At 45.9% G+C, this 13,652-nt stretch overlaps 5 protein-coding genes across 5 annotated transcripts; 2 read left to right on the top strand and 3 right to left on the bottom strand.

The window, feature by feature from the left end:
- Positions 1–59: 59 nt before the first annotated feature.
- FSST1_001311 (flavin-containing monooxygenase) lies at positions 60–2,679 on the top strand (the record flags this gene model as incomplete). The annotated part of the gene is made up of 4 exons (XM_083227196.1): positions 60–234; positions 292–1,311; positions 1,361–1,677; positions 2,245–2,679. 4 exons carry the CDS (start codon positions 60–62, stop codon positions 2,677–2,679), a joined length of 1,947 nt encoding a protein of 648 aa, XP_083091493.1.
- Positions 2,680–3,324: 645 nt separating this feature from the next.
- On the bottom strand, positions 3,325–4,728 carry FSST1_001310 (uncharacterized protein; the record flags this gene model as incomplete). Its single annotated transcript, XM_083227195.1, has 4 exons — positions 3,325–3,623; positions 3,683–3,814; positions 3,879–3,985; positions 4,046–4,728. The coding sequence occupies 4 exons, from the start codon at positions 4,726–4,728 to the stop codon at positions 3,325–3,327; spliced, it is 1,221 nt and encodes a 406-aa protein (XP_083091492.1).
- A 4,096-nt stretch (positions 4,729–8,824) lies between these two features.
- FSST1_001309 (uncharacterized protein) lies at positions 8,825–9,748 on the bottom strand (the record flags this gene model as incomplete). The annotated part of the gene is made up of 1 exon (XM_083227194.1): positions 8,825–9,748. The coding sequence occupies one exon, from the start codon at positions 9,746–9,748 to the stop codon at positions 8,825–8,827; it is 924 nt and encodes a 307-aa protein (XP_083091491.1).
- A 506-nt stretch (positions 9,749–10,254) lies between these two features.
- Positions 10,255–11,313, bottom strand: FSST1_001308 (uncharacterized protein; the record flags this gene model as incomplete). Its single annotated transcript, XM_083227193.1, has 3 exons — positions 10,255–10,602; positions 10,652–11,220; positions 11,271–11,313. 3 exons carry the CDS (start codon positions 11,311–11,313, stop codon positions 10,255–10,257), a joined length of 960 nt encoding a protein of 319 aa, XP_083091490.1.
- A 1,441-nt stretch (positions 11,314–12,754) lies between these two features.
- On the top strand, positions 12,755–13,571 carry FSST1_001307 (SDR family NAD(P)-dependent oxidoreductase; the record flags this gene model as incomplete). Its single annotated transcript, XM_083227192.1, has 2 exons — positions 12,755–12,865; positions 12,918–13,571. The coding sequence occupies 2 exons, from the start codon at positions 12,755–12,757 to the stop codon at positions 13,569–13,571; spliced, it is 765 nt and encodes a 254-aa protein (XP_083091489.1).
- Positions 13,572–13,652: the final 81 nt, after the last annotated feature.

Below are 13,652 nucleotides of genomic sequence, written 5' to 3'. Positions count from 1 at the left end.
CTGTGCCAGACATTGTTCATTTTATAAGAAAGAATTTTGAATCCTTAGATCTTCTGATCATGACGTCAACAAATGAAACCCCCTCGACCTTCAGTCAATATGCGTGCATTGGTGCTGGATTCTCAGGCATTGCTCTGGGTGCCACGCTCAAACGCTGGTACGGAATAACCGACGTCCGTTTTTTCGAACGGCATAGCGACCTCGGGGGAACGTGGTTCGCAAATAAGTACCCTGGTATGCTGCAACCATAATTGTACAGCCCCAATATCAAGTGCTGAGCTTGTTCAATAGGTGCTGCTTGTGATGTTCCAAGTGCTCTCTACAGCTTTTCTTTTGAGTCTAATCCCAACTGGTCTCGAGTTCTATCCCCACAGCAGGAACTATGGGAATACCAACGACACGTTGCTATTAAGTATGAACTGACCTCGAAAATGACATTTAGGGTCCATGTCGAAAGGTGCGAATGGGTAGAGAAGAAAGCGAGATGGTTGGTTCGCGTTCGCAACACCAGTACAGGCAGCGTATTTTACCACGAATGCAGGTTCCTCTTTGCAGCCTCTGGTATACTCGTTACGCCTCGAAAGATTGATGTTCCCGGCTCAGAAAACTTCAAAGGTCCCATCTTCCACTCATCGGAATGGAACGACGATGTAGATGTCAGTGGAAAGAGGGTCATCGTCATCGGGAATGGGTGCACAGCTGCCCAAATTGTCCCGTCCATTGTCGACAAGACGAAGCATCTGACGCAGATAATCCGTTCAAAGCACTGGCTGTTTCCACCTATCGACGGAGTGTGTACCGACATTATGAAACTGATGCTCAACTATGTGCCAGGCACCATGACGATACAACGAGTTCTTATGTTCTTAGTAGCTGAGGTCGAGTTGTTGGCGGTTCCTATGACTACACTTGCGGCCAATTTTCGCACGTGGCGAGGCGCTCAGGCCGAAGAATACATGCTAGCCACCGCCCCGGCCAAGTACCACGACATTTTAATTCCTGATTTCGAGGTCGGTTGCAAGAGACGAATTTATGACGCTGGGTATCTTAAATCCCTTCATGCCAAGAATCTCACCTTGACCAACGAAAAAGCCCTGAAGATTGTGGAGAACGGAATCGAGACAGACCGTGGCTTCATTGAAGCAGATGTTATCGTATTGGCAAACGGATTTTCCACAAACACGTTCCTTGAAGGCGTTGAGGTTGTTGGGCGCAAGGAAACGTTGGCTGAGCATTGGGAGTCATTTGGCGGAGCCGAAGCATATAACTGCTCTGCAATGAGCGGATTCCCCAACTTCTTCATGATTTTAGGTACGTTTCATAAGATCTTTTTATACAAGTCTAACTAACTGTTTTCTAGGCCCAAATGCAACGACCGGTCACACTTCAGCTGTTATGGCAATTGAGAACAGTGTCAATTATGCATTGCGGATCCTCAAGCCTGTTCTTGGTAGTCCCAACGGAGTAGTTGAGCTTGACATGGATGCCGAAAAGCGTTACGTCAACCGCATTCAGCATGATTTATCCAAGACGGTTTGGAACTCAGGATGCCAAAGCTGGTATGTTCAGCCTCACTCGAATAACAGTCCGATGTGGAACTCTATGCTTTACCCGTATTCTCAAGGTTATCTTTGGTATAGAAGTTTATTTCCTGCCTGGCATGAATGGAAGATCACGGTAAGTCAATACCCAACACAACTATTCGTCGCCGCTTGCCTATGGTTCTGTTTCTCTGAAGGCTGACATCTGTTTATCAGGGTCGTACCAAGAGTTCTAACTCTACACTCTGGCTCTTGGTAAAGTTTATATACCTGATTGTTGGGGGCTTAGTCGCATCTGCCCTTCTGTATCTGCTCTGGAAGTCGCATTGGGATATCAACAGGTTATTAGCAGGTATTCATTCAGATCTAGAGTAGTTTAGATATTATATGAGAGGATAAACTACAACTCAAGTCTATGCCTGCTACAACTAATCAAATATCTTTCCTAAGTGTCTGGTTTTATAAAGTTTATCAGTAAGCTATTAGCTAGTCAAGAGCTTCCCCATCTCACCAATCGTTCTCAACTCCTTACGTTCTTTTTGTTGGAATTTTATCACTCATTCTTTTATAATGGCTCGCTTCACTCTTTTCGCGGCTTTGGCTATTGTTGCCGGTGTTGAGGCCGGACCTTGCCGTCCCAAGACAACTACACTTGTTGCATCGGCAACGACTGCTACGTCCTTCTCATCTGTCGCCGAGACAGTGGCCTCTAGCAGTCTCTACTGGAGCGGAGACTGCTACTTCCGCGGCATCCACCGCTGGGATTGAGGTCAAGACAACTACGACTGGATCTGAGGCCCAGTCAACTACTACTGTAGCCGAGGCTGAATCGACTACTACTCAAGCTGAGATCGAGACGACCACTGATGCGACGACTACTACAGCACTTGAGGTCCAATCAACCACCACCGCGGCTCCAGCCGATCCAAACTCCTGCCTCAACGTACTTAATCCCTACGAAGCGGGCAACGGTGAACTCTTTAATACAAATTGCGGTCAAAAGGTTATAGAGCAGGGAAGTCAGCAGCTATATGCTATCAATGGTCTCACTTTCCGAGGATGCTTGGATGTTTGCTCTCAAGACGCAAGCTGCTTGAGTGTTAGTTATGAAAGGTCAGAGCAAGGCTGTGAGGTATAATCCTTTGTTTCTGGGTTCGTTGCCGATGCAGGCTGGGACGCAGCAGACCAGGCAGGACCATTAATATGGCATACATTAAGAAGAAGGATGTGTTTCATTATTTGATGATATATTATACTATAATATATTCTTCATGTATATCTTAATTCGTACTTTCTAATGCATGTCTAGCTGCGTAGACCATGGCATAATCACAGATATTCACGAAGTGACCCTGGTAATTTAAAGACAAGAGGGCTGAAACTTCTATTTGCCGACTGATAGATTGATTATCTTTTGTTAGGGATCAATGATAGATAGTCAATTGAAGCACTAATCCAGATCGAATCTACCATATAGACGCTCAGTCATTCACAGGAAAAACATGGCCTCAGAAGCTGCCGATTAGTAGAAACGTATCATGCAAAGTAGAAGCAGAACAGTCGATAAGATGCCATTCATCTGACTACTTGGGCTTGTACGATCTAAGTCCTCCTGGCACGACACACCCAAAGCTTTCAGCACCTTATGACCGATACTTTTCGATCTTTCCTGCGTTTCATTCGAAAACACGAACCTGACATACTCGGATCCATGGACCTCGCCCCAGCCATCCATTGTCATCGCACAAATGCCCTGCTCTTTAAAGGGAACCCCTAAGATCCTTCAAGGTGACATAGTATGAAGACTCTCCTGCTTCAACAGATCATAACGACCCTCATCAATAAGCCTCTGGGTGGTGATTCGCTGGGGGTAGTTTCTCATAAACATGTCAGTAAAGTGTTTACCATAGTGCACTCCTTCCTTGGGTTCCTGGCCGGCATCATAACCAGGAAGGGGCTTGATAACAGCTTGAAAGCTCGGCTCATGGAAATAAGCAAAGGCAAACCTCTCCCGATGGTTGAGACCAACTTTGTGAGGGGTAGAAGGCAGGTATGAGTTGGTAAGATACTGCATCATGTCACCTGGTTGGAGGGTATTGAGTTAGTAACACCTACTATAGACATGGTTCATTGGAACATACCTGGGAAAACGGTAAACACGTTCTCTGCAGGAGGCACAAACAACCAGCCTTCAGAGTCTTCTTTGAAACCTGCTGCACTTTTCTCCCAGTTCGCAAAGTCGTCTCCATCTTGTGGAGGGCGAACAAGCAAGGCTTTGACACATCTCATTAGCATGTCTGAAGTTATCGATGGTGTTGGCCGTCTTAATATTCTTACCTCCAACATCGTCAGCTGCTGCAAGGACAAGGAGGCCGTAGTCTGTGTGAGAGCCAATCCCGCGACCTTCCTTGCCCTTTCCGTTGGTGTTGTTCATGGCAGGGAAGCTATGAAGTTAGGTGTCAGTGGAGAATCACTCAGAAGCGAAGTTTGTTATAGGCACTCACCGAAGGATTCTCATATGATGCCAGCCATCCTTTGTGAAATCGGTGAGAGACCCTGCAGGCACGTCGAGACCCAACTCTGTGAGCTTTAGGAGCGTCTCACCACTTTCTCCCAGACTGTTCATGTAGCGCTCCATAGGATTCTGCATCTCATAATCAGGCCAAGGGCAGCGTCCATGGCATGGCCATTTTGCCACCACTCTAGGCTCATCAAGATCGAGATCCTTCGTGACAGTGAAGATCTCGCTGTAGTCAGCGATACCATCGGTGAGCTCCTCGCCGCTGGCGATATAGCCTGAGTAAGTCTGACTGTCGACACAGGCAGACTTCTGGGCATAGGGCTTACTGAAGAACCGCTTGCTTGCCAGGTTGGCACTCTTATACAAACCCTGCTGCTCTGGCTTCATGGCAATCTGTAGAATGCCATCTTTCTTCCAGGCAGCAATGATGGCTTTTCCAAGCTTTTTGTCTTCAGCGCTGCCAGACACCTTCTCAGGCAAAACAAAGGTCTGGAGATTTCCGACTGTGGCAGCATGTCCAGGGGGAATGCCAGAAGCATTTGGAAGGCTCTGGACATGAGGCTGAGTAGCAGCGGTAGCCATGTTCTTGGCCATGATGGGCTGGACGGTGGTAGAAGACAAGGCCATAGTTCTAGTGATAGATCGGGATGAGGAAAGAAGGCTCATGGTTGCTAGCAATATCTGAGTATTGGTTTCAAGTTTGTTCGTTTGTATTTGTAGGCTGGATGAATGATAATGTTCTGGACCTTCAAACATTGAAGGGGCTAGGCTTTTTATACATGATCACAGTGGTGGCTTTCATAAGCCGCCTGGCTTCAATAGACTTTCTACTACGAGTAACACTTCATCAAGTTGTCCATTCGTGATGATGCCTATCATTCAGTACGTGGATTTCTCATCTCTGCCTTGGACATAATCTTGCCTCGGGCAGATGCTACAGTAAAGGTTCTTCTCACTACCACCCTTGAATTATAATAGTGTCTTATGAACCAGGAACAGATCATTGCTTCATTCGATGGCTGTTAGTATGGTTTCACCCTTGTACATCACGCGATTTTTACTTCGACGGAGAACTGCGAGACCAACGTCCTTGTCGCAAATACAATCGTGATGTCTCATTATTGCTAAACCACCAGTCGCGTTGGCCCAACCCACACGAGCTACAAAGATAATGTAGGAAAATCGACTCAATCTACGAATATCATTGTCAAGATCCAGTACAGCAAGACATGCCATGAGATATGATCTTTTAAATAGAAAGCTCGTGCAACGTCCATTCCACTCTAAACTCCTTGACTAGACAACAATGTTCTGTACCCAACAACCGTTGATCTATTATAAATCTCGTCGTAATCCACTCTGCTCGTATTCGTGGAACAAACCATTTTGGGCTATTCAACCGAAAACCAGTCAGGTTCGCATTCGATCAATTGCCGTAAGCTGGAATTTCTCAACGTCACCGCTGATCCAGCAGCTGGTCCTTGTCTAGGTCCTAGGTGTACCGTGTTGTTGATTTACATGAAACATTTAGAAAAAGCTACTTGGTCGTGTAGATTAAGACACAAGCGTGGCACCTGAGGAGGACAGCGGCGCTGCAAAGTTACTACATGGGATGATATCTCATCGTTCTGCAACGCCCGCATCGTAGTAGTGATGCAAGGGTTGGAAGCTTGGCATGCTATGCTCCAGTCGGCAGTTCTGCGATCAACGTGAAAGAAACGATTCTTGGGGACAACGAGTGTGGGACGATGTGATTGATAAGCCTGCTTGTTTTTTTTACCATCCTGACTCGTGATTGATGTGGAGTAAAGGGGCAAAAGAATGCGGATGAGCTGCATCTTCTTGATGCTCCGGCTTTGCACATCCCGCACCTCCAACTTGGCGCACTTTAACTATTGATTATTTGCTGAAGAATCCAAACACTTCACGTCAATTGCAAAATGCCATAGTTAAAAAGCGTGAAGGGGGTGCGGGATGTGCCGTGGCACTACAGAGATAGGTCGATAAAGGGTTTTTCCAACATGTGTCTGTTCGATGCTTAGGGGCTGAACGACCGTTAATCTCTCGGTACCTTGTCGTTTCTAGGGGAAGCGGCCCGCCCTGTACTCTTTTAGCGGTCCAATCAGTTCTAATGTAATCCATCGCTAGTACGATCCCACGGCAGTTTAAGATCACGGGATAGGGTGGAGTTTAAAGTTTCCATCCCACTTTACACTAGAGATCTATACCATGGCTTTGGGGAAATCGATCAGCCGTCTTATCCGGTATAATTAAACGTTGGGTATAATTATACCTTACCCTGCGTTAGGCAACGGTAGGGATGTATTCCAAGTTTTACGTCGCATAGTTTTATAATAGAAGTCTGTATAACCACTTCCGTTATGTAATGAAGACAACATTACCCTTGGCGATTGCCATGAAGATTCGAATATAGGCCAATCGGTGTACGAAAAACGCCGATCAGCCGTTCATCGTCGTGGATAGAAGGACGATCCTCCACTGCACTGGTGTTGCGATTAGATGTAGCATTGAACGGATATGCACGGATACGGACCGGTAGACTAGTAAACCTTAAAGGCGCCCCACCCGTGTTTGCTGCACATGGGTTATAGAACTAAAGCTGTGTCGAGGACATGTATAGACAGCAGGTTAGCACTGGGCTGAAACCAGTATCACGGTTACCCAGGCGACATTTCTTTACTCGGCATTTTCCAAGTCGTCTATAGAGCCTCGAAAAAGAGATGACGCGTCAGTCGCAGACCGTGGAAGTCCTTGTGAGTAGTCCCATTCATTATATTTTGGTGACACATGGTCACTGACTGATGCCACCTTGTTACCTACTTTATTAACTTCGTCATTGCATCTATATACTTGGAGTAAAGATCGGTAGGCGCTGTTTTCGGCATGCTATCGAGGTATGAACTGAGAACAACATTCTGCGTTTATCTCTCTTTCTTTCTACTACTCTACTTGCTCAGCTAATACTCCCGTGATGCATTCGTGAAACATGACCTTTTAGGATTTGTTTTCAATAGTCAATCGAAACTAACTAAATTGACATCCTGGTTACTCCAAGTATTACAAGCTCTCAAATATATTTCATATTGTCACATTTACCACTGCTGCCCAACATGCCTGACATGAGTTATGAAACTCTACAAAGAATAAGGCGCCACTACTTGATAGAATACAAGTTTCTCCGGGGCTTGACTCTTCAAACTCAGCAGATATCCCCTCGTCAAGGCGGTGAGGTGGCGGCCGCTCCAACGCTAGGGGGTCGTATTTGCAACCCATCTTTGTAGCTTTTCCGACTTTATCTTCACAGGAACAAATTTGCCTGTTTTTCTTGATCAAGGGCTTGTGAATGGAAGAGAAGAGATTGAAAAGCGGACCAGAGCGAAGACCCTAATGACAGGATAACCCAAGCATCTTGACTACAACACGAGTGTAGACTTTTGACTTGGTGCAGGGAGAAGCAAGGGGGACGATGGATCGTAGGTGATAAGAGTTTTTAAATGTCGGACTTTGGAAAGAACTCCGCTCCTCAGAAAGCCTATGCTCCAAGATATGTGTGAATGAGAGTGAGCTGGCAGTGTCTTGTCACCGCACCATGTCGGGATAAAGAATCTATATCAGTTACATGTTTCCAGCGGCGAACAAGTGAACTTTACTCCATGGTGGTTGATCCAGAGGGGGATAGAAAGGCAGAACAAGGATGCGACATGAGACGAGACTTCTGCAATTCGGGGCATACAAGGGATCTGGAAATGTTCTTAGGTTTTATGTCAGATTTCAGAAGGAATTCAACAGCATAAACGTTGTCAGTAGTAACGTGAACACCCTCGGACCTCTGAACACTGCTTCATCTCGAGGCTTGGTATTTTGAATCCGGTTCCAACAGGACGCCGATGATCACCACTACCAGTGAAGCTCCACTACAGACGAAATCGGCACGCCTCTCACAATAAAAAAATCGCAAAATATTCGAAATATGCCGAGTTGACTAAAGGAACTGCTGATGTAGGTAGTGGGGTTTGGGTCTAAAGTCGTTGACCATATGGAATTCATGGAATTAAGTTCGGCGGATGAAACCTGGCTTGGCTTGCCGTTAGATGTCATGTGACTTCGAAATCCCTACTAGTTGGGTTTATGTCTTAACCTTTCGGATGCCTAAACCACTGTAGGGTAGTGCTCGACTAAAGGCATCTCGTAGGCGACAACAAGAAGTGAGTCCTCGGGCCAGTATAAAAGGACTGGTATTAAATTAGTATGTTGGTCATTAACCCAAAATCTTAAACCTAGGGATGATGGCGAGCTTCTAAATCTATAATAGTGTGTAGTGAACGCGGTTTGAGTATCATAGTTTGTCCTGTAATTTCCTGGTTATGGGGGGACTGGAATGGTCCATCCGTCGACGAGTTTGATGTGGGAGCCACTATCATAGAGTGGTATCTCATGTTGTGACCTCAGGATTGCACTACTTCGCTTATCCTCTACGTGTTCAAAATCCTACGCAGAGCCTTCTCTGGACAATTTATGAGAGAGCTAGGCCCAAAGAATGTAGTGGAAATGTGTAGTCTAGCGCTAAGAAGACGGCACTTAGATAGAAGATCAGAAAAAGTCAGTTTTGCAAAATCTAGTCAGCACCTCTAGGTCTTACTCGAATATATTGCAAATCAATATCTAACATTTGTAACAACTAACATGCCAATTTGTGATGTATAGTGGTCCCAGGCTCTTTGATGTCCAATTCGATATTGGTTTATTCTTGGCCAAGTGTTGTCCACTTTCCCTCCTCAACATCCTTTCGAATCCGTTCTGCAACGTCAGGAGGTGCCTCGCCAAAATGACCAGTATCATCCAACCACTTCCTTTCCTCCTCCGTGCTGACCCTCCCAAGAACAGCATTACGATAAGGATAGCGACCAAACCGCTTAATTATAGGCCAGTGAGCATCCAGAATCATGCACCACCAGTATGTCCAAGTTGCCATGCTGATATCGGCTCCATCCTCGACCGGTGGACCTTTGATAACCTCACGTAGGAAAAGAAGGTCATCTTTCAAGGTAACGTCTCTTGTATTCCGGTAGGGATCACCCACTCCGGTGTATTTCTCAACAGTTCGGCGTAGTTCTTCAGATAGATCCAGACCAGTCGACTGACTCTCTAAATCCTCTGCGTGCAGAAAAGGAGCCGCCCACATTGTCTGGGTAGCTACCCAATAGCTAAAACTAGTGTATCCTGCAGCTTTCCATCTTTCAAACTTGTACGGTTGTCGTTCCTTCGGTAAAGCATGCCACTGCCCTGCGAGACGTCTCCCGAGGGGCCCAAAGTAACCAGACTGCCATCGCGCATCAATACCGGTAAAGAATATTCTTGATGTTTGATCAAGAAGAAGTTGAAGACCGAAGCATTGTTGCGGAAAGTCTACAGCAGTGGATGGTGGGAGGAGAGACATTAGGTCCAAGTCTGGTAGAGTCGCATCAGGGCTCAGCCGGCTGAGGGCGATAAGAGCATCTTTGGCAGGGCTCGATGCGCAGACCTCCTTGAAGTGTTTCGATGTTTCGTCAGATTGAACGTCTGAGAAGCTGAGTTCCTTGTCTTTGGGGAATGGGAGATATCCCTCAGCGATTTGAGCTAGGAGGGCGGGAGTGATTACTGATGACAAGGTGTTGTAGTCACCCATCTTGCAATAGCGATCAAAAGGCGAAAATCACTTTCAAATTTGAAGACTCGAGGTTTGAGGCTTTTTAGAAGTAATAATACCGTATTATATAGCAAGAAGAGAGGGGACATATGAGGGACAGTCGGTCAGCTTATGGTACTTTTGTTTTATCGTCATTAGTCATCAATCTTACCACTTGATGTCCAAGTCCCATTTCATGAAGATAACTGAACTGGCGGGCGATTCTTTTTCCAAAGGCAATTGTAGAATAACGACATGCTGAAGCATTCTGATGCGAGTCTACTTCAACCTACGTTGAGCACTTGGATTGAAGCTGCGTGATAAATATTCTACTAAATCAGTACACGATGGTGATTTGGGATCCTATCTTGTAGGAGCGATTTTTCGGAAATAGAAGATGAAATATGTATCTCTTCAGGAGCAGCCTCGGCCATAATTCTCAGTAAACAAAGTGAGTGTGGCTATGTAATGCGTGCCAAAAGCGCTCGAAAGACATGAAATGCAGACTAGATAGTCACTTCCTTAATATCCTCATGAACTTGTTCCAAGATACTAGGATGCTTCGCCTTGTAACCCATAACCGCAGCACGATCTCCCTTGATAAGCATGTTCGCCGCCACGAGATGCTTGACCTCTCCCTGACCAGCCGCTTCAAAGGGAACGCTCTTGGGCTCAGCAGTTGCAAAAATTCCTCGTGCATGCATCGCCTTGGCAAGCTGAGTGGCCATGTTCTTCCAAGTGACTCGACTCGTTTCAAGGAGGTAGTATCGGCTGTATGTTGTGCCTTCAGCAGGGCCTTTAGCGGCCACATCGGAGATATTGACGAGAAAGTCAACGAGGTCGAGGACGTGTGTCTAAGATTATCAGTACGAGTTTCTAATGTGTATAAAGAGAAGAGCCTACTGTGCTTAGGATGGCCGTTCCATCACCGACGTAAGGAACATGGCCCAAAGGCTTAGCATTCCCTATGAGAAGACTATACCCGATACCCAAAGTCTTTGATCCAATGCTGGCACCTCCATAGACGACTGACGGACAGACAATCCATGTATCAATTCCCTCAGCCTCAAGAACAAGCGTGTCAGATTGTCCGTTAAACATGTCTTTGTTAATAGCCCTGATGTCACCTTCGTTCGAATCATTCCAGACTTTGCTCTCAGAGTTAAAGTTTCCAGACGTTCCAAAGTCGATGAAGTTTCCAGCACCACTGATATGGATTACTTTGCCTCTGGTCGCACGCTCCTTTTGGCCAGCGATGATGGCTGCGACTGGTTCAGAAGTGAAGGAGTTGCCCGCATTAACAGCAATGTCATGCTCGGAGCTGGCGGCCTTCACTTTGTCAAAGTCGGTGAAGTCACCGGTGATGATGCGATCTACGTCAAGGGAGGTTCTCAGATCGGGATTCGTGCTTCGGACATAGGCAGTGATCTGCCAGTCTGGATGAGCTTGCTTGAGTGTTCTTGTATAGGGGGCTAGTAGGGTTATCAGTATGATGCATGTCTTATTAGAGGTGTGAACATACCACCGACAAAGCCAGATGCACCAAAAATGATAACTGAAGGCATTGTCAAGTGTGTTTATTGTAGTTTGAAGCTTGTAGAAAGTTGATAACTGGAGTTAGAGAGTAAGTAGATTGATATAGATGTGATGGTATCAAGTCCGAGAGAAACAATCATGACGGTTCATATATATATAATTGATGTCTAAGTGTAGTGTCTATTCTGAAGCTTCTGTGGATAACGCAATAATGAATTGCTTAGTGCTGCTCGAAAGTCTTATTTCTAATCGCAATTGTCAAAAAATCAATAATCATTATCTTCAAGACAAGATTCCAATTGAGGTTCCATACCCACAAACTTGACGTTATTCTTGATCAAGCATTTGTTTCACCTGTTAACGCATTGGTTGATTTATCAGCCCTGTTGCATCATAGCTGCAGGTCCTCTAGGTAGGGCCTAGCGCCTTCGGAAAAGACCCTCCATAGGTTTCTAAGCTAAACGTTGGTGCTTACTTACAGGCCGCTTACAGAGAGACTGGTTCACACATTCGGAAGTCGGCACGCACTCAATGGTTTGTGTTGACTGTATACCTTACTTTCTAGGCCTCATCAGTTGAGGTCTTAGGTCTATGTCGAGTCTGGTCAGGCACTGCAGAGCGGTAATATTACACAAACGATCCGTTTTTTGCAGTGTAAGATGTCTTCCACCAAAACAATTGCTTGTAAATAACTTCCGAACAGCTTCCGTGTCGAGATTGTTCATCAATCATGCCAACATATGGTATTGCTGTTGCGGAAGCACCGTGCACATATCCTCAACCCATTTCGGGGCTCGCTGTTCCAAATCTTCCATTTTTGCAGGGTTATAGTAGCGATTTGTCCTATAGTATCGTAGAAGAGTCTATTTTGGATATTAGATTAATTAAAATAAGGCTCTTGCTCTGCCTGAGCCTCACAAAGCTCGCATTTCGGAATGGTAGGATCTCCGAGCGAACACATACAGCCAATCACAAGTTGTAAACTACCCCATTTAATCCATGGGATCGCTATGGAGTGAATCCTTCTCTCGCTTTTGTCTGTGAATGAGTACTTCTGCAAAGTGACAGCCACTACTCATCGTAAAGTATTTCGTATCGTATTCTGACCTCATTCCGTTTCAGTCTTTGCCGTGTTTTCCGTCCACCACCTTATTATGCATATCAAGACGCTATTCCTCAATGGGAGTGTACTGAATCCTGAAGACAGGGGTCCACTTCCGTGCTGGCTTCCGTATCGCTTACTCTAGCGGCCAATGGTATAGATTACGGACCATGACAAGGTGAGAAGGATTTCCAATCTTGGCAGTAGAGCAAAGGAATGGCCATGTTAGTCCCAGCAATGTAAACAATACGGGTTCAAGCGAGGATGAGTATTCTCGTAAATATATAAGAACATCAACCACAACCACTTGGCTATCCATCATTAGCCTCACTCATCTACTTCACTCCAATATCTCCAAAACTCTCAAAATGTCTTCAGAACAGTACCTCGCCGGCAAGACTGCCATTGTCACTGGCTCATCTAAGCTCAACGGTATTGGTGCCGCAACAGCTCTTGCTCTTGCCAAGCATGGTGCCAACGTGGGTCTTCTTCTGTCGCCTCTCTCAATCTATCCCATACTAACAATTGTAGATTGTGATCCACTATGCTTCTAACAAGGAAGCTGCTGAAAAAGTCGTCGCACAAGTCAAGGAAACCGGAGTTCAAGCCATTGCTGTCAAGGCAGATTCCGCATCCAAATCATTCGGCACGGATCTCGTCAATGCCACTTTGGAAGGCTTAAACACAAAGACAATCGACATCATTGTCAACAACGCAGGCCAGGCAATCGCGCATCCTGAGATCGCAGCTATTGAAGCTACCAACTGGGACGATATCTTCAGAATTAATGTCCGAGGCCCATTTCTCCTTATCCAAGCCGCTCTTCCTCACATGACCCGCGGAGGCCGCATCATCAACGTCGGCAGCATTGCTGGAAAACTTGGGATTCCTGCATTGACTGTTTACGGAACCTCAAAAGCTGCGCTAACATTCATGTCTACTGCCATGGCCGGCGAGCTGGCATCAAAGGGGATCACTATCAACGTCGTCTCTCCTGGGCCAACAGCAACAGACATGACAATGGAGGGAACGCCTATTGGAGAAGTCTTGAGGAGTCACCAGGTTGATAAGAGAGAGGGCGAGCCTCGAGAGATTGCCGAAACTATCTTGTTCATTGCAAGCCCTGGATCTAGCTTCATCACTGGACAGGTTATTCCTGTGGATGGAGGAATTCATATGCCATAATGTGCGAAGCATATAGAACGTGGGAGAACATGTTAGAGGGTTTAGATTCAAGGTCATCATTGGGCTCTGTGGCACCTGCTT

The sequence above is a fragment of the Fusarium sambucinum genome, chromosome IV (assembly GCF_050947815.1).
Source record: "Fusarium sambucinum isolate potato_lamoka chromosome IV, whole genome shotgun sequence".
NCBI classification, from domain to species: Eukaryota; Fungi; Ascomycota; class Sordariomycetes; order Hypocreales; family Nectriaceae; genus Fusarium; species Fusarium sambucinum.
The sequence above is the reverse complement of the archived record's forward strand: the minus strand, read 5'-3'. Positions and strand labels throughout refer to the sequence as shown.